General features: G+C 43.7%; 1 protein-coding gene across 2 annotated transcripts in view; it reads right to left on the bottom strand.

Moving 5' to 3' along the window:
- Positions 1–510: 510 nt before the first annotated feature.
- LOC118512507 (T-box protein H15-like) overlaps positions 511–24,499 on the bottom strand; it is a 49,605-nt gene continuing 25,616 nt past the window's right edge. The window contains exons 4-7 of one of the 2 annotated variants that reach the window (XM_036057021.1): positions 15,108–15,393; positions 6,062–6,306; positions 5,853–5,864; positions 511–1,311 (exon numbers count right to left, since the gene is read on the bottom strand). In XM_036057021.1, coding sequence (XP_035912914.1) covers positions 789–1,311; positions 5,853–5,864; positions 6,062–6,306; positions 15,108–15,393 — 1,066 coding nt within the window. In that variant the 3' untranslated portion in view covers positions 511–788. The remainder of the gene's footprint in view (positions 1,312–5,852; positions 5,865–6,061; positions 6,307–15,107; positions 15,394–24,499) is intronic. The other variant, XM_036057022.1, reaches the window with a different exon arrangement.

Here is a 24,499-nt window from a genome sequence, read left to right as displayed (position 1 = left end):
GCAATAGAATACCTTTGAGATTCGCAAAGAAAAAGAGAGAGAGCTCCGAGATAAAAATAGAACCATACATACAAAAAACTGCACACCATCATGACGTATAGCTTGGTCAAAGATATGATTTATGGACGCTAGCAAAACAATGCTAGTAAATTATTCACACCATTGATGATGTGGTTTCTTCGAGCTAGCTCCATGATTTGTTTCACTTACCTTATGCAGTTTTGGGTGGAATTCCCCGAGGTAATCACGTGCCGAAGAATAAAGATTGCAATGCGGTAAGCTAATAAACAAATTGATGCTGAACTTGATAAATCAACTTGGGCTGCTTATTCTTATTTCTTTCAAGAAATTTAACATAATTCAGTTCAACATCAATCGAAGGGTAAGACCACAACCGATGGTGCTTAAAATTCTTTCCTTGTAGATACGAAACCATGGAGGATAAAACTCTAATAAATGGCCATTTTTATGAATATTACTACGATTTTATTAACTCAATCACAAATGCGCCACTTTTTACAAAGTTGTTTGCTGTATAATAGTTAAAAGAAAGTACAAATAACTCATCGCACATTTACTTTACTTTAATTGTTTACCAAAAAAATGTAGCATTCATTCTCTTTTTACTAAAGAAACAAATTTTAAACTTTAAAAGAAAAATCCTATCGATAGCTAAAATAAATAACAATAGGTGAATCAATATGTTCGGCTCATCTTAACAACACCGGTCCCTCACGTGAACAACTATTTACACCGACGCCTTATGTACAACGGAACTCTTTCGAAGGCTAGTTTGGTGGTGTGCGGGAGGCTGTAGGTGGATGTTGACCATGCTGCGGCGGTATCTGATACGGGCTGAATCGATTGCCCATCGGTCGCGCACGCATCTCACCCGGTGACGGTGATCCAGCGTTTGGTGAAGGACTCGAAACGGGGGGCGGTGGATGTGGCGGCGGTGGAGTTCGAGGACTCTGACCCGCGGCTGCCGCTACAGCAAGAGAAGCTGCGGACTGCTGAAGAAATCCGGATGGAAGTTGTGGTGGCCACTGTCCACCGGCTGCCTGCCAAAGTCCGAGATTGAGGGCGCCTAGATTGGCAGGTGGGCGCTGGTACATCTGGGGCAGCAGTAACTCACTGTACGGCGAACGACCCCAGAGTTGAAGATGCTGGCGAGCCTTCTCGAAGAGGGCGGCCTGGGTGGAACCGTCCAGCTCCTGGCTGGAAGCGAACTGTGCCATCGCCATCGGGTCGGGGAAGAGGCGCATCGGTGAGCGTAGATGTTGCTCCAGCAATAGGGCATCCATCGGGTCCCTGAGAAGAGTGGAGAGTTTTTTTACTATATTTAGTATGTTTGGTCTTTAATTATAAACAGAGAGGAAATTTTGTTTTCCACAAATCAAAATGTAACATCTCTTCAAAGGGTCCTGAATGTCCGAATAGAGTTCCTTGAAGTTTAAGGCTACCTTCAAGAAGATCGCTCATGCAACGAAGTAACAAATTCTTACGCGAGTAATTTCAGGTCCGGACACACCCACAACCCTACCCAGAATTGTGCTGCTCATCATAATCATCATCATCATCATCATCAGCATTCTCCAACTAATATACCCTGGACCCGAGACCTGTGGCAATAACGCCGCAACCAACAAAGGACTTGTCCCGGCAACGATCGGTTATTAAATAACTATAAACTTCGCTTCATTTTCAATTTCACACGACCATAAACCAATTCACGTGATCAGTTCGACTACGACGATGAGGTGCCACGGCGGAACGATCAATTTCGATCATTCTCTACCGCATATCTCGCGAAACCAGGGGAGAGAATAAACCCCACGAAGACCTGCACTTCGTCCAGTTCTGTCTACCAACACCACCGCAGCCACCAGCAGCATCTTCAGGTGGGAAAAATAGGTTGAATGTACAGGGAAGGTATGAATCGGACCCAGCCTCCTTCCATCCAGCCATCGTTTACTGACTATTTTACTGGTCCAAACTTTGGAAGATTGGCTTCTTGCACGGAGGTTACTTCAGCATCTACCGGACACTCGTCCAGCTCATGAAGATGAAGCAGCGCTAGTGCGGCTCCAGGAAGGCTCGCACCGATCGTTCCCCGAAGAACGATTCCCACTCCATCGAAAGCGTGGTGGAGCAACAAAAAAGAACGAAAAACTTTGGCAGTCACGCAGAAACAGGATCGCTCCCTTTGCTCCCTGTGCAAGCAGCGTCCACCGGTCCGCCGGTTCGGTTCCCAATCAATGGGAAAAGCCGTTGAAAAGAAGGCGCGCGAAAGGAAGGGGCGAACATGAAACGACACTCGAGCCGCGATCGCACGATCTGCCGCCCTGTAATTTTCGAATGCCGCTCTGGTGATGATATTAGCCTGAAGGGCTGTTCGCTCCTTTTTTGTTCGCCGGTCATCCGCCGGTGCATGTGGATGCCCCCCCGCGGTCCCTGGCCGCGCTCGCTTGCGGACAAGCACCCACGGCACTCAGGACTTGCGAAAATGGGCAGCGGTCGAGTGTGTGTCGGGTCGGGAACCGCGACCGAAGATTCCTTCACACCTCGCGTACAACAAATTAGAGCCTTCAATTATTAGCTGCTATCATCGGGTGTAATTATGAAAAATCTGACCAATTGTACCGATTCCATTTTACTTTGCTCTCGCTTACACATGCTTCTTCCTTGCAACGTTTTTGTTTCCCCCGTTTTACGCTGTCCTAAAAGTGCATATTGAAGATGCTTTTATTTTATTTTGGATTTCGCGCTCGCACTTACACACAAGCCGAGATTGACAGGTCTTCAAAGTGAGCGGGAGCAAAAAAAAAACAAGACTTCAAAATTTCTTTCCCGGCCCATCAAAGTGCAACTGGCTCCGGTGATCTGAGAAGCCGATCGCTGTTCATGTCTTTCCGAATTATTGAACCACCTCATAATCGAACTATTCTGTTCATTTTTTGTTACTGATGTCCCTATCGAGATGCACTTTAGCCGCTAATCATCTTCCGGTTTCACGCCTTACATTCTTCGCGAAAAACGATATATCAAAATAGGACGGTGGCTGAGGCGGCACCGTCTACTGGAGCTCCCGCTGCCGAGTGGATGGCCCTTCAATTAATGTGCAAAACGGGGGGTTTTCGCCCAAAAACTCGGATGTTGAAGTGTACAATATACGATATTATGAAACGGATCTCGCTGGTGCATCGCTTTATTCCTTATGGGCCCAAATCGGGTAGGATCATGTTCTTTTGGGGATCAAAACATTTGATGAAGATATTTAATATAGAGTAGCTAAATGCCTTTCGATAACGTTACAATTCCGTTTTCTATTTACAGGATATTATCTAGCAATACGGCCAATCCATCAGTATTGAATTAAAAAATTGGATACTATCTTAAGTAATGCCTGAAAACTTTGGTAGTTAAATCTTGAAATATTTTACTCCCAGGGTAGTATTACACGAAGCTCCGTTGGCCGAGGCGATAGCAACGCAAGTCTTCATTTGGTAGAACCGGGGTTCATATCCCATCCAGACCGCTTCCCCGTACGCAAGACTGACTATCATACTATACGGGTAAAATCTAGTCAACGAAAGCCAGAAATGGTAAGCCGAACCCTTTCGAGGTTGAACAGAGCCAATGAAGAAGGAGTAGTTTTCAAGGCTCTTCTATAAGGAGCATTTGAGGTTGTTTGGTGCTTTAGTCTTTGGCAAATATAATTTTTAGAATTTATACTCCAAGAAGATCACAATATGATATATAACAGATAACTTAAAGATATAAGTATCAAATTGTAGCAGCTTCAAACTTCACACTCCAAGGCTTGAATAGTCAACCTGGTTCAACAATGTACTGGTAGTACTCCCAACTTTAATATCGAACCTTGAAGACGATGCAGTCATTGCCCTTTCAACATGCTTTAGACTCTGGAAGAACGTAACATCAGCTCTTGTGTTCAAGATCTTCCATAGTGCTAACTGGTGAAACAATGTTTACATCATCGGCATACGAAACTAGCTGACCATTGCTTGTACATTAATAAGGTCTGTACCATACAACGAGAACTAAGAATAAAGCTAGATTTTTGTTGATTTTAGTGGCCAAAATCTTGAACACAGAAACATACAGGAGTGATTGAAGAAAAAATAAGGAGTGGTAAATATCACTCATTACAAATTTTAAACAGTCACAATGGACATTATGTTTGAAATTTCCTTCCAAAACTCAAACCCTCCGCCACGGCTGGAACTCCCACGACCAACCATTAAAATGTATTTAACATTCTGAAATGTTGCCAGCAGAAATATCATGATCGATGTGCCTGTCTCCGTGATGCATCAGTGTTTGACGAGTGGCAGGTGAATAGAGCAAAACGCTTCAAAACCGACCGGAGGACAACCGCGCATGACGCAGGTTCGAACTGAACCGAAACATCAATCTTCCCTTTCAAAGAATGTGCTAACGGTTCAAGTGGCCCTTTCTGTTCCTTGCTCAACTTTGAAGCATTCTCAAAAACTGCAACACTCCCGGTGCCAACATTGCGTCTCGCTCTGTCTGTCCGAGCTCAACCGCACCGCAATTCGCAAAGCATCATCTTTCCGGGCGTCTTCCCTGTCACAAAACTGGCCGGCGCAGACTTACGGGCATCCTTGCACAAATGCTCGTTGGCCTCCCAAAAAATGCTTCCCGGTCATAAATTATTACCGCCCGGCATGTTACGCTTTACGGCTACGGAGAGTTCATCAATTTCGTGTAAATTACTACGCAGCCCGCCGAACGCACGTCGGGTGCTTCATGCGAATATTGCCCTCTTTCGCCCATTCTCGCCGCCCAAAACTGCCGCCGGCCAGTCTTCTTCGGTCCTTCGCTTTTCCTTTTGCGTCTGTTTCTCTGCTTCGGTACTCGGAACCACGGAAAGGTGTTGTAAGGATTTTATCAATCATTACGCGCATCGAAGGGTTTTCCATCGCGTCGGGCTTTAATTTTTGCCGCGTCCTTTGACGCATTCGAATGCCGGGGTTCTGGTCGGGCCTGGCGACCACAAAGAGGCGGCAATCAACGCCCCAAAACCGCCGACCAATGGACGACTCCCTTCTGCTCAGCGAGAAACCTGGCCGCCTGGGTACTGGCGGCGAAGAACAGACCAAACGCTGCGTCGTCGTCGTGCCCGGGGGCCAGCGCAGCACAGTTGTCAGAATAATTACGACCACTTTTAACAGTCATTTAGCCCCGTTTTGCCGCAAGACTGTGCCTTTTTTTCTGTGCTGTTTTTGCGCAACGCCTTCATGCAACGCGCGATTTGTGTGTGCTCGAACGCTTTACGAAGGTGCCGAATGTGCCGCTCTGTAATCAACACTTTAGTGAAACGAAAACGAAACCGTGCTGCAGGGCTCAGGATGCCTGACGTTGTGGGCCATACAACGGTGGGTGAGCGTAAGGCAGGAGGAGGTGGTGAGAAAAAAACGTCGTCATTTTATTTCTCATCTCAATTCTCGTGCACGCATTGGGTTGGGGAGGTTGCCGTGGTTTGGGGACCTTTCCGCCAGGGCAAGAATCCCTCAAGGCAAAACGACCGACCCATACTGCTGCTGGACGAGTGCGCAAAGTTGACGACGAAAACAGAAACAAAACATGAATCAACGGCAAGTACAATTGAGCTGACGGGTAAGCAAGTAAGGCTTCATGAAGTAGAGTCACATCTCATCAACCTTATCAACAGCTTATCCTTGTGCTTTGGAGTGTGATAGTGTGACTGACGTTATCTTTTATTTAAATTTAAGCAAATACCAATAAAAATTGACCTGTTTGCCTAGTTTTCATCAACTGTTTCAGCTTCTGCTTTCAATACTTACATGCCAGAGTAACTGAAACAATACAAGGAACAAGCGTTAAGAGTATTTCGTTTTGCGCTTCTTGAGGTAATCCCCAAATCAATGCTAGCACCAATTTCTTAGCAGGCACTTAAAGGATGCTTATCCGTATGTTTTGAGTTTAATATATTGATAGTAATTATCACAAAACTGAAGTTTGGATTGCACTGAACAATAAACTGTAAGCTTACCTATCAAAGTCGGTCAATCGCGACGAGTCCCGGAATCCCTTGGCGAATGGGTTGGAGTCAATCTTCAGCTTCGTTATCAGCTGGTTTTGATATGCCGTCACTGCGGTGAACACAGTTTCCGGAAAGACGTACGTCTTGTGATCCACCTCCTGAAGCTCGTTTGGTGAGTTAGGAATATGTTGACCCGGTCCGAGACGCACGAGATGAATCCGGGGCTGGTAGCGATGCATCGAGTTCAGTACAATCTGGGAAAAAGGATTGAGAATACTAGCTTTATTATAAAATAGGGAATTTAATGTATGTATTTCTACTTTAAGTAAAATTTCAGTTAGAGATTCCACGTAAATCACAAGCAGGATTACTCTGTACGGTCAACAAAGATTTGATAGAACTGTTACAAATGTATATGACTGTGTCAGAGCCTGATTAAGCTCAGTTGCAATTGCGGGACCTAGAGATGATATAGGAATTTCAGTCTAAAGCAGAGCTGTATTATCCTACAAAAAAACCATTGGCCTGGGAATTTTAGCTCCACTTCAAGCCTCTTTTACCAAGAAATCTTCAAAGTCTTAGCTCAAAAATACTGGTTCAAAGGAGCTCCGAGATACTGTTCAAAAATGATTAATTACAGACATTTTGTTAAAAATAATGGCAATTACTGCTCTGCATCTTAAAATGTGATACAGGTTATGCCTTTCTTCCATTAGGTAGTCCTTCAAGATTCTTTCCTGTTATGTGGACCTCAACTGTAAATATTTAACAAGGAGCTTATCCCAAATCTCTTCTTATTTTTTTTTGCCATCGACCTCTACAACACAAGACAATCGATACAAGACTAAAATGATATGTGTACCTCATCTTTAGGGTGAGATGAATCCTGAAAGTTTAATGTGTAGTAAACAACTCAACACAAACACTAAAACTCAGCTCAGATAAAAAAATGGAACTTCTCCACGAAACTCGCAATACGGAAATACGATGGCGACGGAAGTAGTGAAAAATATATATCCTCAGCAAGAGAACTCTCCACTGCTCACTGTTATTCACTCACCCAAAAAGCCCCCTTCGTAAAATGGGTGTTTGCGCACTTGCGTGAAGAATGTGTTTGCGTGTTGCCATTTCCTCAGCAAGGAAGCAAACAAAAAAACTTCCCCGTCTAAAACGAGCCAGCACGTGCTGTGCCAAACAAGGATAAAACCAGTCTGCACACACACACACACAGCGTCCTTCCATCCGGTCCAGGGAGCATCCGGCTACACCCACACAATCACCATAAGTGGACGGGCCGCGTAACACCACGAAAACGGGAAATATGATATTCCAGAGACGAAAGGGCCATGAATTTGACAACCGACAACTACCACCACCACCACCAGGTTCCTTCATCAGGCGAATGGCCTCCAACCACTCGTCGCAGGAAGACCACGTCCCTATAACAACGTCCACAGACGGCGAAGAGCAGAGGAATAAACCATTTATAAGAGGGAATGGCAATCCATAAATTATGATTTGATGAAATTGATATCGTCCCCACGAGATATGTACACACACACACACCGAGCGGGTGAGAGAAAATCGAGCTCCACCGCGCCCATTACGGCCCACCAATGGTGGTGGACATTCGGGCAAAAATGGCGCTCAGCGTCAGGCACGGTCGGTCGGTTTATGTTTCACCCTCGAGGGCAACCGGACAGAAACGGCTTTCGTGCGCTAAAGGAATCGTTAAAGCAAATATCAATAATAAAGAGATAAACACGAAAAATCGATATTTTCCAACGACTCCGGCTGGATGCCGACGGAGGAATGCACCCGGGCGAAACGATTCTATTTCGGTTTCCGCTTCCAGCCGGGAGGGTGTTGAGGGAATATCATCACCTTTGAAGGAAAGTGCCGAGACTCGAAGTGTTTGGAGAATTTTGCAGACTACTTCAGGGCAGTCAGTCAGTCAGGTACAAGGCTTCCTGTAGTAAATAAGCATCGATGTACAGACGACTAAGCACATAAAAAAGGACATTTAAGGAAAACGGAAAATAGTTTATTCGATTCTGCTTCCTATTCCCGTACCAGACACGAAGCGCCTCAAGACAACTCAACCAAACATTGAGGATAAAATATCCTGCCGAGGGAATATCCACAGAGCATTTGTCTGGTACAGGTATATTAAAGTACAAGTCCCCAAACTCCCCACCCCTCTCTCCCAGGTTATATAGCCCGGGCACTCTATGTTCTGAGGTGGCATGAGGTAGAATATCAACTTCGGACCACCACGACAGCCAGATAACCCACATAATTTATGGACGATGTTTTATAGAGACATTCTGTGCCGGTAATTAGTGTGAGGGCATACAGCGTTACAACAGTCCCATTTTCCTGGAACGGTTTCGATCTCGACACATATTGCGCCAGAACGGTCGCGCAGCGCACCGTCTCCGACAAATCGACTGTAAACAACGGACCGACTCACATGCGGCGCAAAATCTGCCTGACAGTACTAATCAACATAATTTATCGATACGCTCTTACGGGTTTGGGGCTAGGATTTGCATCACTATCGAAACCAGCTGTGGCTACCCGGAGGGGTAGGGCGCCAGTTGTCGATTTGTAAGCGGACTTCCCATTATGATCGAGAGAGGTCCCTGCTTCCTGACTAATAGCTCGACTCGGATACTCGATCAATCAATACTTTGTCACTTTCGGTTCGGGGTATTAAATTGAACGGTAAACAAATTGAACCGATCCTTGGAGAAATGCACGAAATGTCCTGGACGTCCTTCTGAAAGTTCTGCTGGAAAATGGATTCACTTTTCCAAAGTACTCAGCAAAAAGAGCCACAGACACACACACACACCTACACAGGCGCAGAGCAGAAAAACTGCTCCACTGAACGGGAAACCCATCACACTTCAACAGTTTTCCAGCTCTTGGTCGCCCTTGGACGCCCCGGTGCACGGGCACGGGGTCTGATGTTTCGTACCTAATTTATCAAGCTAACACCTCGCCACCATGGAACACCGATCTCGTCGGCCGGCGCGTTCATGGTGTTGGCGTACACTTCACCACCAGGGCATGCCAGGATGGAGCCATTTTTATGCTAAGCACCATCAGATAGACGAACGCTCCGCACAACCGAAAGGACACGGAACGGGACAGGAGAGCACCGGCCACCCCTACCCGGCACACCCTGCCCGCTTGCCCTGCTTTACGCAAAACCCGGTGCCGAAGACATGCGCGCTTTATCAGCTTTTCCTAAATTTGCGTCCCCTTTTACCGTAGCCCCGAATGCTCGCACACCAGCACGCGAAAGGACGAACGTCCGGCACCAACACAAATCAAGGCCTGGGAGCTTACTTACACCATCACACGCCGACGGTGGTGTCAGTGTGTTGGTACAGTTTCCTTACACCACTCGCAAGGCTCTCCAAGATTCGGCAGAGTGTGTGGTGGTTTCGGCTGAGCTCGTTACCATGACGACCGCTCCACCATCACAGAAACGCCTGGGGAGCGCAGGCGAACACGACCGGATTAACTGTCCACCGAAGCGACCGAGACTCTCTGTTCCACGGACTGGCGTTACCGTCGTGGTAGTAGTATCGGGCTGCTTTGCCCACTTTAACACCCTTCCGAACGGCCGAAGGGAACTGGGCAGGAATGCAGGCGGGGCAGAAGTCGAACTGCTGCTAAACTCGACGACAAATCGATTCTTCCTAACAGCTTTTCACAGATCGTCTCCTCGTTCGGTGGCCGGGTTGCGTTTCGGTTCAGTGGTTTGGAACGCCATTGCTATCTCTCCGGTAGCTCCAGGACCCTTGCCCTACCCAGCAGCACCATGATTTTAAAGAACAAATTTTGGAGAAGGTAGTACATCAGAGCTCTCTCTCTCTCTCTCTCTCTCCGGGGTTCTCGGGGTTAAAGCAGATGCTGCTGATTAGGATCGCTGTACCACGGCTGGTATCCTTTCGAGATAGCGTTTAGCTTCACACTTTTTCCAACCATCGACACGTACACACACACGAGAGCTTCACACACTTACACCACGCCACACAAGCCGCAAAGCCCGTGGATGGGTTGTGCTGGGGCGTGAAAAACTTGTCAGCATATAGAACGGTTCATTTTCAACATTCTTAATTACAAGTTTTATCTTATCGTCACCGGATGTTGCGAAACGGTTCGTGTGCGGGAAACAAGGGGTTTTCTGTGGTCTTTTTCAGGATTTCTAGTACGTCGATGGAGCACACACACACATACACACACTCACATTCTGTATCCTATGGTAGCTAGCAATTTTCTCAATCGATTTAAGTTTGCCCTGGTGTAGGGATAGTTCGATCTTTAGGATATCAGTATGTCCTGGGCAGTCCGAAAATAAAGGGAATTCTATGGATACGTAGGTCTGAAAAAGTTGATAGTATTCAATTCTCATTAGGTATGATGTAAGCTGTAAATCTTGAGATATTGTACAATCTCACGGTTAGCATAAATGTACTTCTAGATGCTCAGACACTTGTGTTATTAAAAGCTTGGTAATATTAAATATCCCAAAGAATAACCGAATTGATCGTAGCAAAATGCTTCGTTTTAATACATTCTTGATGTGCTTCTGGACAGCCTGGTAGCCGAGCTGAATCTTGATGGCGCCAGTCTTCACACGGCAGGACCGGAGACCGGAGGGACCCATCTGGTCCCCCATCTAAGTACGACTACCCATCTAAGAGCAAAATCAAGTCAAGAAAAGACAGCAATGGTAGTCCTATATGAACTAGCTTATTGAGCCAAAAAAGGAGATGAAAGTGGTTCTGATCCAGCATTATTTGCAAACAGACTAAATACATAAAGGAATAATTGAAATAAATTAGAGACCCTAGGATTGTTTAAGTTAGAATTTATGCAGTACATCATCGTTTAATTAGCTTAAAAAAAGGTAATTTAATGTATATTCTTTACATTTCCACCCGGTACATGTAAACTGCCATTGTTATCTATGTTGCAGCATTTAAAAACACTTTAACCAGCCCCAAACGGATAAACAACACTAAACTTCTGACCCGCTGCACGCGCACACCCATGGTGCGGTTTTTGGTTTCGTGTGACAAACACATTCCTGTCACCTTTCTTTCTACCCACAGTTCCGTTCGTGGCTTCAAAACAGGGAGAAAAGTGTGTCGTTCCACTTGAGTCGAATGTTTTTTTTTGAAACAAACTTCAACAAAAAAAAATGCAGCCACGACCCCATCAGCGCGGGCGCCACGGGCGGTCTCTTCGATTCAAGCTTCTCGACGCGGTGGCTCGGCAGCACGAGATCAGCTCCTGTCCATCGGTCACCGCACTAACGGCTTACATCGCCAACGCCAGGGAACTGCACCACAGGGCCAAGAAGAGCTTCGTCGACGTCCGAAATCGAAACGGAATGGGTTGCTTATCCTTTGCTTTCGTCTGCGCAAACCAGAGTATCAGATGACGAACGTTCTTGCCGGTGGATGAGGGCACGGGGAAAAATTGTGGTGAAGGGGGGTGCGGGAAGAATTTCGATTTATTTGCCTGATAAAATACGACCCACACATGGATTGACCCGTTCATTACAGCTGGTACAAAAAGGTTTTGGAAGTAAACATATCTAAAACATACAGTGATGGGCAATAGAATAGGTCCACCTGATGGTGTAAAAGTAATGTTAAGGATTTCAGATAAAGAGAGGTTTGATTATCAGGACTCCTTAACCTCACTTTTAGAATATTCAATTTTCTTGGTAATGTTGAATTATATTGAAAATATCCTTGGACAGTTATCACGAATATTATAACTACAGCTTAATTGAATTTAAAAAATATATAGCTACGCCACTTAATAAGCAAATGACACCACTGCGAACATCCGCAACTGCTCATTATCATCCTAAAAGCATCCCCAAGAAACCAAAGCCCTATTACGTACGGCCGTCCGTGCCGCGTCGAAACTCCCGTTCCTGATGCTCTAGGGTCAGCCCAAAAACCGGTCGATCTTTAACCGGGCCGCGGTGCACAGCTCTCCACCCCGCTGGATCGCAGCAAAACCAGCGAGATTAATTAAGTGTTTCCGATAACGATCTGCAAATTATGCAACCGTTCGTGGGCTGAACGCCTCCCTCGAGTCGCCAACTCGACGCCTTTCGCAATTGCACAAGTTTATGCTAGATGTCCCGGTGCGCCTCTTCCACCCCATTTTCCCATTGGCCGCAAAGCAAAGACATCGAACCAACCAACCGGAGTCGATCAATTGGCTCTCGCGTTTGCGGATGTACGCCTGTCAACGCAAGCGGACCGGCTCCCAAATGGAGTCATAATTTTTGCCATCGATTGCAAACGCGAATGCGCATTAGTTATGCTCTCGACAGCTCGCGAACCCGGCACGCGGTGCCATTAGGGTCGCTAATTTAAGACACACCCGGTAATCAGTGCTAGGCTTGGAGGCTAATTAATGAGCGAAGAGTACTGCGACGAGTCTCACTCAAGTCATAGTCCTATCTCCCGATATGATTCACATTAACTATTCCAATACCCATTACGTGGGTATGAAATGCCATTGGCGAAATTATTCAAATCAGCGCTTTATTCGTTGGAGCACTTCAACTGTTTTTTTTTTTTTGCTATCAAATCGAATCCCACGAGACTAACCGCCTTCCGTTCGGGGTCGTTCTTTCGCACCCACTCATCCGGGCCCAATCGACAGGTCGGGCTCGTGAACGTGATAAGGTGTCAAAATATCACACTCAACTCCGGCCCAAAACTCGCTGAAAGTCCAGTAAACGGTGACGGTATGAGGGCGCAAACGACCTCCAACAGCAGCAACAAAAATATCCCTCCAATATGGCCGGCCAACGGGCTCGACTGTCAGAGGCCTTTTTCACCTTTTCGGGCGGGGGGGCATTAATAATTCATCCGACCCAATCGAAATAATAGTAAATTATGTAGATGGAGCAACCGAGTAGTGCTCGTAAACATAACCAAACCACGGATACGCAAAGCTACCTTTCAGATGGGGAAGGATTTTTTCGGGCCAATGTTTTCTTGGTCTGGCGACGGAACGCCAGGCAGGTGTGGCCGCGACGATGGTGGCAGGACCGAGCCACAGAAAAAAAAGGTGCGAATGTGTTAGGTCGACGAAATAATCACGAAATTAGGATTATGCAAATCGTATCCCGAACGCCATCGCCGCCGCTTTTTCCCCCTACTACTACTACTACACACGGAAAACGCGCTCCGAAACGACCACATTACATCGAAGGATTATTGCCTACGCCAGCGACTCGGTTTGATCCTTCGCTCACACTTCGCTGAGTGTGAACGAAGGAAAGAAAAGGAAACTCACACACACACCACCGGCGAGCGAAGGTGTCAAATAGGAAAAGTGTCATAAAGTGTGGCAAGTTACGATCATTGACACTTTCTTTCGATCCCCCATTGCTTTCCTCCTTTCGCTTTCTCCGCTGTCGAGAATGGTTCCTTAAGCACCACGGACAAGGAAAAGCGAGCGAGCCCTCGGTGGTTAAAGCGTACGCTGGAAATGTATTAATTAAGTATAACTTATAGCCACCGAGCTTAATTGTCTCCATAATTTTCTCCCGGCTGTGAAGCACTCACAAAAAAACCTCCCCCCCGGAGCCAAGGAGAACCCGCTAAGGAGCAGCTCGTTGGGTCACCCAATTGGTTGGCCTGATGGTGAGGCCACCAATGGCTCTTCTGTGGGGCCCTTTTTTTTGGTTACTTTCGTTCCACGTGCCATCATGGAGAGAGCAGTGCACACACTGTGCGAAGAGTGGGAAAAATTATGATTATTGGAAAATTATGGAAATAAGAGACGATGAACACACACACAGTGGAACATATCTCGATGGAGCTTTAACTCGTTGTTGAAAATGAGGGTTTTTTGTTGTTGTACTTTGTCGTACAAAATTCGTATCTTAAGCCTCGTTCTTAAAAGGAACGAAGCAACACACTTGAATTGACGCCGGCTTTATTTGGTGCTAGAAGCGAGCCGATTGTCGTCTCTTCATCGTGCAACTTTGCATCCGGGCAATCGGTTAACAGTGTTTATGGCAGGATTAGGAAATTGGGCGTATGCGTTTTAATCGCTCCCATTATGTATGTTGCATAGCTTATTATGGGGTAGGTCGGGTGGGAGTCTTCACACATACTGACTGGGAATAGTTGCAAAAATTCTCAACTGTTTTTGACATTCGTTAAATTGATGGTCCGGTGGTCGAGGCGATAACGGCGACGGTCTTCAAATCCCACCCAGAACCGGGTTTCAAATCCCATCCAGACCAGCTCCCTCCGTACGTAGAGCTGACTAGATTACTATTTGTAAAATTAAGTCACAGAAAGCCAGAAAAGGCAGATCGAGACGGAATTCAATTTAATATCCATCTCATTTTTAGCAATCCTACCTAGACATTCAAGAAATCCCAAGAGATAGAATTTCTAGAGACAGGCAATTTTATATATCTATTCAAGATGACATATACATTTATTTATTTATCTGTCAACTATAAACAAGCAAAGCAAAAGGGTTTTTACTCATAATACGAACTATCAAACGGTGTTGTCTGAACCAATAAATCCACTCCAATTATTAGTCATCTGCGACACAACTTTAACCTGTTTCCTTTTTCTCCAATCACAAGAATCAGTCCATCTTCTCGCATCCTCCTTACACCAAATAGGAACCATAATATATTGTTTTCAGTTATCGAACATCATCGCAGCGCCATCGACCAGTTAGATGGATCAAATTACTCCCTCCGTAAAGCAACTTCAAAAAACCTCTCCAATGTGTGGACGTTTTAGACAGTGACCCTAAAAGCCTCTGTCCTGGGTAGGTCCAGCGTTCGTATAAGATTAACGAATGGATCGTTAGCGCAGCAGGCGCCAGATTGAGTTTTATGGCCGTTTTTCTTTCCGAAAAACCCTCCAAAACGCTGGTTACATTTTTCCCCCCACAATCCCTGTAACGTAATACGATCGTAGGCACACGACAAACGAACAACGGGCAGCGGTGCTCGAATTACACTTACTTGACCATTCTTGTCCATCTCGTTGTTGGTGAGCTTAACTTTCTCGAACGAAATGACCTGCTTGCGGAGCGCTTCGGGCCCGATGGGTGTGTCCGGGTGGGCGTACAGGCGGGCGGGTGGCGGTGGGTCAGCTTTCCCGGCCACCAACCAGGACGAACGGTGATAGGCGTACCGATAGCGCCGACTGTCCATCGGAACGATATCGAGCAGCACGACGTACCGATCGGAAGGGGTCGTCTGGCGCAGTGGGCCCGAGAATGAAACGCGAACTGTTGGAAACATGCGTCTGTAGAAAGTGAAATAGAAAATGGAAATTCAATTAGTTTTAAATAAAACCAGCCAATTTAACCTAACTATTTAAACATTAATTTTAAAAGGTTTTGATATCCTCAAGTAAATAATTTCATACAGTTCTGATGACACGATAATTGCCTCACCTAAAGCCGGCACGCACTTCAACCCATCTTTAAATGCAACTATCTCATTAGCTTAATGCGTTACGTTTAAAACGTTCTCCAACAGCTAGGCGGCTCCTAACTGGATAATATCTCACGTCACGAGCCCAAGAATCTCGTTTTTCATTCGACGTTCGCCCCTCTATATGCATTTTGAAAAGCCGAAAGAAAACATTAACCGGAGCGATCGCATTCATTCTACCCCGAACCAATAATAAGCTGCCCAGGCAACTTATTCACAATACTTCTTAGTCGGTGTATTGTGCTGTTTGAAAGTAATCATTACGGTTGCCATCATTACCATAGCTAATTACATCTGCTAATGATAAGACTAGCAGGGCGTTCTGAAGTGTGTTTTGTTTACATTGCAAGTGAATACCGATTGAAACCCATTTTAATTTTCGATAAGAGCTCTAACGAAAACAAACAAAATGGAGTTCGTTTTAGTTTATTGACGTCTTCTGTTGAACTCTCGCACTTGTGCCGCTATTGTTCAGCCACACAACTGGCTAACCATGCCCTCAAACCAACTGTATATCTGGCGTGGAAACGATCCCCGATCGTTGTACACATCTTCAAACCCCCGTTTCCAGCGCATAAAGACCGTCCATCTTTGACATCTGTCATTAACGCAGATGATCGATCTGTTTACGAAAGGATCGCCGGCAACTGTGCATGATGGATTTTAAACGATGATGGTACCCTCATCACTTAAGCGTAATTGTAACAGCACGCTTTTGTTGTTTCGGTCTAATTTAGTGAGAATGATCATCCTTAGCAAGCGCTGCTTTATAAATGAGGCGAGCACCGCCTTTTTCGTGGTACTTCAAGAACGGTTAAAAGTGAATCTAATCGGGTTGCATTGTTTTTCTCCCTAATATACAATGGATTGCATGAGTGTGATCGTTCCAGATGCGTGTGGTGATCATTTAAGAACGAAAGTTTAACAGAGAGTTTGATCGTGGATGGTCCCTAGATCGAACGTGAGCACCCTGCCATTGAACCCTGGTCCTCTTTTTATACAAGTACCCATGCTTGGTTCTTGGGTTACAGTACTCAGCGTTCATCCTTTTTTTAGAGTGAAATTAACTTCAGAATTAGTCTAATATCGTTGAAAATCGTTTAGACCTCCTAAAGAAGCCCTTAATTGTATTTGAAACCCAACTCAGTTATTACTCAATTTTATAACTCCAAAGCTTTATCTCAGTTGAGGCCTACCACGACTATGTAGAAAGTGTTTAAGAACTTTAAAGGCAGGATCGTCTGAAACCATTCTTGTGACATGACCAACGATGAGTAGGATTTATTTAAGTTTAGACAGAGTTGATGCCTCCGAGGCTTATGCGAGTACTGGAATATATTTAGAGGTTTTTACTTGCCAAGCTTTGTCTGTTGATTCCCAAAATTGTTACGATTACCCATTTTGTTCAGTGCTCTTTTAAATTTATTTATTATATAAATTATTCAAAATTATGTGAAAGCATCGTTTAATTTATATAAAATTCATTTACTGTTTTTGATAAAAATTTAATAATGGAAAAAACTTAATATTGGCAGAAAGACCAATAAAAAAGGAAAAAACGAACCACAATCAAACTGCAGATGCTAAAACGGTTATAAGCCATCGAAAGGAAGCAACAAAAATAACAACAGCAAAAAACCCAACGGTCTATTGCACATTCGAGAAGGAAATTGAGCTATATCATAATATTTAAGTACAGCCTGATGGTGGATCCACTCATCACCGCTCCACAGCACAACCAACCTCCACCACCCCGTGCGGAAGCGCCACCATGTAATGAGGCAACAAAAAGGTGGGAACAGAAATTAATAACATCTGTCATTACATTGTATGGCTTTGTGTTATAGAGGCGATAGTAGCTGGCATGCCCAGAAGCTGACCACCGGGCATCATTCCCAGGGATAACTTCTGCCTGGTGCCCGGTGGGAAAATGGACAGCAGCACAGGAAGTGTGCGTTCTGCGCCCGCGATTAATGTTGCACCGATCGGATCGTCTCAACAGTGGCAATCGAAAGCATAAAAAAACGACTCCCAACACCACTCATCACCGACCGATCGAAATTGAACCAGGCTCAACTTTCTTTACTTCCCCCGCAGTGTTTTGTTTTTCCCGGTACGCTCTCTTACCATTCACATTTTCTTGCAGGTGGAGACGGTTTTGGACCAAGCCGTTGCAACGGAAGGAAAGGTAGATGAATTAATATGGTCACTACGGCATAAATGGGGTGTACGAAATGAGGTGGAAAATTGAAATCCCTTTTGCTATGCTCCATCCTGTCCACTTCACTGGGCAGACACTATTGCCCGGCACTATTTCATACCCGGCACGGCTCGATTTAACGCCTGTTATAGTTCGCTCTATCGAGCCATTCGGTGCGCACCGCTGGTTAGGCTCGTGTGCGTGTGTGTGCAGGTTTCATTTGCCCGTTCCTAGGTGTAATCGATTCCGATTCAGCTTTAGGTGAGTTTTGTTTGCACAGAAAACGGTTCGGCGTGAAGTTTGCACGCTTGCGGGTGAGTAATTTGTTAATAATTACCAAGCTTGTTTCCGATGGGAGGCAGCGTTGCGAGTGCCAGTCTAAAGCGACCGATGAATTATGGTTTGCAATTTATTTTCTTACGTTTTACGTCAGCCGGACCACTGCACGGAACAATTGGATTCTGGTGCAGTACAATAGACTATCTTTCTCTCAGCTGCTACCGCTAGCGGTTGGGTTTTCTTTTTTGTCGGAAACAAAAGTCTTTGGAACGGAAGTAAGTTGAAAAGTAAAATTTAAGAGCAGAAAATTAAAGAAATAAAAGGGAAGTAAGCAATAAGTAGAAAATTAATAGTAAAAAGAATAAAGAAAAAAGAAACAAAAAAACAATTTTTCCTTCTCCATACGCTCCAGAAGAGACGCATTTGAGCCGGATCAACATAGATGAATTATGATGTGTAAAGAAAATTTATTTTGATGGCTCTTTATTTGACTTGTGTGCATCAATTTCGCCCTTTTACACGCCCACCATGTGCGCCCAGGATGCGTAGACCTGGTCGTGGAAGGCAACAATCAACACACGAGCGAGCCACAGTCACATGCACATTCGAGAATAAACGCCATTCGGTCTGATTGGATCGAGCAACGAGCGTTGCTGGGCTGAGCGTTTTCTTCTGTGTCAAAGCCGTTTCGATGTTTGCCTTTCGCTAGTTTGTTGTTCTTATCATTCTTTAATGCGTTCGGTCTTTACCATTGAATGCACCATTTATTTTTTTGCACACACACACACACACACGTACTCAGCACCAGGTTTGATTGATGCATCCAGATTAATCACGAACGAAGTGAAACGCATAAACAGATACTTCTGTGCACTTGCACACACACACACACATTTGTTGTGATGTTTTTTTATGTGTTGAGATACAAGCATAAATTGTACGGTCCAGAGTGTGAGCGAATTTTTATTTCACTTTGGCTCTTTCATTCTCCTACCCATATGTTTCATGATACAGTATGTTTTCCCTTCAGGTTTGAAGTCATATCAACGTGTGCCTATTCCATCCAACCACCTAATGTTTGTTAAAAATGATTTCCCGAAGTGCAGCTTGCAGGCACGCGCGTGCAGAAGAAGCACATTTTCCACACCATATCAACATTGTCGAACAACTTTGCCCGGCTGCAACCGTACCGCGCCGACCGCATGTTCGACGTCACTGTTTGCAGTGTTGCAAAACACAGTTGCCCGGCGCGAAAAATGATTGATGAGCGTTTGATTCTGAGCCCCGAAGGGGAGGGAATCATTTGCTGGCTGGTCTGGGATGGTGCTGCCCTTTTCTTGTTTCGCTCAATTCCAATTTTGCTCTTTAAACATATAGCTGCAACTTCCGTATTTGTTCCACGGTAGGATTAATGCCTGTTTGCTGAAGCTGCTGCTTGGCTGTAGTGTATGTATTCCATCTCGGCCATGATAATGAAACATTTTTCAGAAAACAGTTCGGAAACAGGTACGATTTAAATGTTTGATTAGCACCACTTGACCTGAAAGCGCCATCTAACAAAACAAACTAAGCAAAAAGGGACTTCAGAGATGTTTCATTGTAATCAACACAGTATCAACGATCGTATGTCAGCTGGTGCTGGCTTAAGCGAGATCGGTTGATTGAATTAATGCGATAATTTATGACGCTCGCATACAGTGGTCAGCACATGTACGCACCTTTTCCACAAAAAAAGACTGTCTAATGAAGACAGTTTTTACGTTTGCTATGTTGCGATGGGCCTGACAGGTTACTTTTTTTAAACCTATCACCACAGACAGCAAACTTTGTTGCAGAACGTATGGGTTAGGCTTAATTACATCAGTGTCCTTCGCAAGCTCTAGAAGAACGAAGACATTTTGGTGAAGTTAAACACAGCTATGGAATTTTGAAACAAACCTTGAAGATTATATGTGTAATAGTGAACATCTGAACTTATTAAAAGTTATTTAAACATCAAATATCCTATAAAATGATGTATCGATTCGGGATGGATGATTTGAAGTATTTTTCAAGCGATGATCTTGTGGCCAAGCGATCCTTTCATCAATTCAGTTGGGTTTTGTAGTAACTCTATTTCCCGACATTTTTCAACAGTGCTATCTGAATTAGGTAAGGTTCTTCTTCTTGGCTTAATGACCTCTTAAGTCATACCTCCCATGTCCGGCTCACTTAATCAATTGATAGATACCATGTAGTTGGATAGTCAGTCCACACTACTGGAGGACGGTCCGGATGGGATTTGGTACCTTGCCGTGTGAGGACCAGCACCGTTGTGGCTAATAATACTGAGCCTATTCATTTTAAAGCAGCCTCGAGTAAGATAGTCATCAAGACAGTCAATAACCGCAAACAAATTTGTGTTCCTACTTTGAGATTTATCCCTGACGAACAAAGTCCGAATCATTCGAATATAAGAATAAGCTATCAAGAAATGGATATATTATTAGTATAAGGGATATTTTACCACCAATAACAGTCGCTTCAAGATTTTCTACGTCTTCTTAGTTCTGAGAAAAGACAAAGCAACTCTTGTGTAGGATATATTGCCTTGAACTTTTTCAATTCCTGGTGGTTTTATCTTTCTTAAACTTGAACTTCCAGAGCCAGAGCGGGTTTTGAAATTCTAAAGAGTTCCTGGACGAGATGGAATTTTGCTACATGAAACACACCATCCGTAATTCAGACGAATTAGCTATTGTAACAATCACTCAACCTTATCCAAGTGTAACAATATTTAGGCAAGAGGCGGATGAGGTTTCAGAGACCCAAAGACACTATAAATAAACGACAAAAAAGATAATCTGCGGGTCGTCGGTTGAGAAGACTCTCAACTCACCTCAGCAGCATCCTATAAATTAGGCAAGGCTCCATTGAAGGACCTCATTCAATCATTCTGCAGTCAAGACTGATCGCTAAGGGTGAGAGAAAGCCTGGTAAAAAAGTTCGAAAATCTATACTTAAGATACCCTTGGCTTTTAGGATTCCAACTGGATTCTATACAAAAAAAACCTCTAATACTGGAGGCATAGATTGTATAACATATTTATTGAACGTAGGTTTCAAGTAAACAATCAAATTCATGTGAAATTAAAACTATTTACAAATGAGATTGATTGTCAAAAGTTTTCAATTTGTTAAACTTTTAGTTTTGAATTTTTTGATCAGTGTGAAATAAGTGATTAGGTTTGCTTCCTTTATTTAAAATAAAGTCACCGTTTTTAACATAATCGAACGAAAGAACTAACGCGATCTTCGTCTGCTTATCGAAACACACCTCAAAACTCAACAACGATAAAGGTAAAACTCATTCATTTGTTAATGAAACAGGTGTGCACATTCCGGACATCGGTTCCGGACCTCATTCAAGTCCTTCTGCCGCACTGGACCAAAAGAAGGTTCCTTAAGGGAAGAAGAGGGAGGAAAAAAAGCTCGACACACACACAAAACGCGACCTGCTGAGCTGAAAGCGAAAATGAATTATGTTAAGGTCATGTCGGACAAGCAGTTTTTCAGCTGATTTTACGATCATAACCGGAGGGAGTATGTGTGCGTCTCCTGTTTGGGGTTTTGCTCTTTTTTATGAGCCGTATTATGCTAATTAAGCTAAAGCCAGTCGTACAAAACACCTCCCAGAAAGCGGAGAAACGAAACCCTGCGTCCGTTCTTTTTAATATTTTCCTTTACTCGATGGTTTTAAAATAGTTCCGTTTACACAGCTTTTTCGCTAGCATTTTTGTTTCGCTTCCGATCCGGTTGTGAAGTTCATTGAGTGTTGGATTGGTTTGCGCGGTCGGATGGTACCAAAAAACTGGCCGGCCATTAAACCTAACCTCCCTTCGCGGCGACCGACGAGTTCGGTTCACTGCACGTAGAAGTTTTGGGTGCTGGCCATTTGGTATGCGTAAAAATGTGTAAATCATTCCCGAGAGCACTTAAGTCGCCCTTTTTCCTCCATTTCCGATTGGCCGGTCCGATAGGTTCCGGACGAACTTTTCCTATGCGAACTGTCGTAAAGCTGGCGAGTATTCGCTTAATACGTTGCGCATTAATAAATGTAAGCCACTGCTGTGGGATGGGAACGGAATTTCTCAAGAATGAGGTGAGCACAGGTAGCGCAGGTAAGAACCATGCTGGAAAGCAAAATGATGAGAAAACGTAGCTTAAATCCTGCAGCTCACCAACAATCCTGCACGATGATCGTCAGCGATCAGCGGCCACAGTAACGTTAATAATTAGCACCCTATTTTCAAGTCACCACTCAACGGAATCATGAGTTTTTATTTCTGGGTTCATTTTTAGTCCCAATGGTAAAAAACGGTCTCTCATGGGAGGGTTGACTTATCATTGCTGACGCATCATCACCGAAATTAGCAATCGTTGAAATTATGTAAATAAATATTGAAATAACGTAGAGAAAAAAGTGCTTTCGGTCGGTTTAACGACGCCGAAGTAACGAAGAAACCAATCACCTCACTCGCTCCAAGTTATGTTTTATGCTGCCTGTGTAGGGCTTGGGCATGAAAGACCTGTAAATGACTGTGAGTAAGCACTTTTAACCCACCATTACCACTGGTGTTACATTTTACTCGCAGCCGAACGTTTCATAAAATGCAATCCGGATTTTTCAAATGTTGACTGTAGGGTGATCAGGTGAAAATGAAAAGTGGAAAGCTATTTTAGAGAGCGAGAACAATAATAAACCACACAACAATGCTGCGAATATCGTGTCCAAATCAATGCGAAAATCATAAAGCAAAGAATCATAATGACTCGGTCAAACCAAGCAACAAATGGAACAGCTATGAGAAGGATAAACTAAAGCTGGAAAACAAAGTAAGCCAAAATCTGCTTCCGGATACATAAAAGACGACCTGTGGCTTAAAAAATGAAATTCCCTTGATGAGTGGTCGCTTGAGTGGGGTTTAGCTTTAATGAAAATGATACAACAATATTTTCTTGGCTCGTTTCGTTTGTTTTTGACCGTTTCGTTACATTTGCCTAGATTTAGTTTTTGCCAACTCATGGTGCTCGCCCCCCCCCCCCCCCCCCCCCCCTTCCCCCGAACGGTAGGCTGCAACTCCAGTGAGGACACTGGAAAAAAAACTAAAAAAAGAAAACTTATGAAACAAAATTCATCCTACTGTAAAGATCACTATCCGGTCCGGGTGGCACGTTTTCGAACGAAACATTTTCATTTGCACCTCCCCACGAAAAAGACGAATGCTTTTCATCGCATTGGAAATTAAAACAAAAATGCTCTCAACCGACGCTAGCCGCCAGGCGGTGCCGGCTGTACGGAGCGGAAAGCGATGACAAAACGAATCTATTGCCATGAAAACAATATTTAAATTACATTGTGTACAAATGAAGCTATATTCGGAAAGTTGAAGTACGTTTCTGGTGAAAAACAGTTAAGTTGGTTCAATTATTATGTTTTCAATTTACTATTATGTTTTGTTATAAAAAAAAATATGAAATTTGAAATAAGTGACAAGAGTTTAAAATAAGAAAGCAATTTAAACAAACAGACATTAAAAAACGAAAATGATATAAGACCTGCAAAATAAAAACTAATTTTGCCAAGGAAAACTTGAAGAAAATGGAAAGAGAAGAATAAATAAACACAACATACAATAAACATAAGGAAAACCCAAAAATCATATAATACAAATATTAAATTATTACTACGAGACACAAAAATTAAAGCTGTTGTTCCTTGCAAGGAAAATTCAATAAAAATGAAACTAAAATTAAGAAAAAAGCATGCAACTCAACAGAGAATTTCAAAAAGATTAGAAAGAAAAAAAGCAAATGACATTACAAAAATATCGATAAAAAAATTCTACAAACGATTCGATGTAGGAAAAGTCCAACAAAGCGAAGAAGTAATTCTAAAAATTTAATAAATTAATTGATAAACTCAATAAACAAGGTAAAAAAAGAATGAAAATAATATAAAACAAGAAACGACGAATAGAAGACTAAAATGAAAAATTAAAAGAAGAACAAATAGAAACAACTAGAGCAAAAGGAAAAATATGTTGAAAAACTGAAAAAGCAAATAGAATAAAGTTAAATACACCAACAGTAAAAGATAACTTATAAAAAAAACCGTAAAAAAAACTTTCTTTTCATTAAAAACGTTTTCATCAAATCCCATATTTCACATTAGACTTAATAATTGAGAAAACTTTTTGAGCACAGATCATTCCCCTTGTCTTTACACAAATAGCTATAATCGATCCAATTCAATTAGCATGTCCATTTACATTCGCATCGTCGGTCTTTGTCGATCAGAAAACTAGCTCGTTGTAACCGGAAACCCATCCTCAAATCAATCCCCGTACCTCACCACAACACCTTTCTCTCTCCTGCTCTTCCTACTTAAAAAAAA

The sequence above is a fragment of the Anopheles stephensi genome, chromosome 3 (genome assembly GCF_013141755.1).
Source record: "Anopheles stephensi strain Indian chromosome 3, UCI_ANSTEP_V1.0, whole genome shotgun sequence".
Taxonomy (NCBI): Eukaryota; Metazoa; Arthropoda; class Insecta; order Diptera; family Culicidae; genus Anopheles; species Anopheles stephensi.
This window is presented reverse-complemented; position numbering and strand designations above follow the sequence as displayed.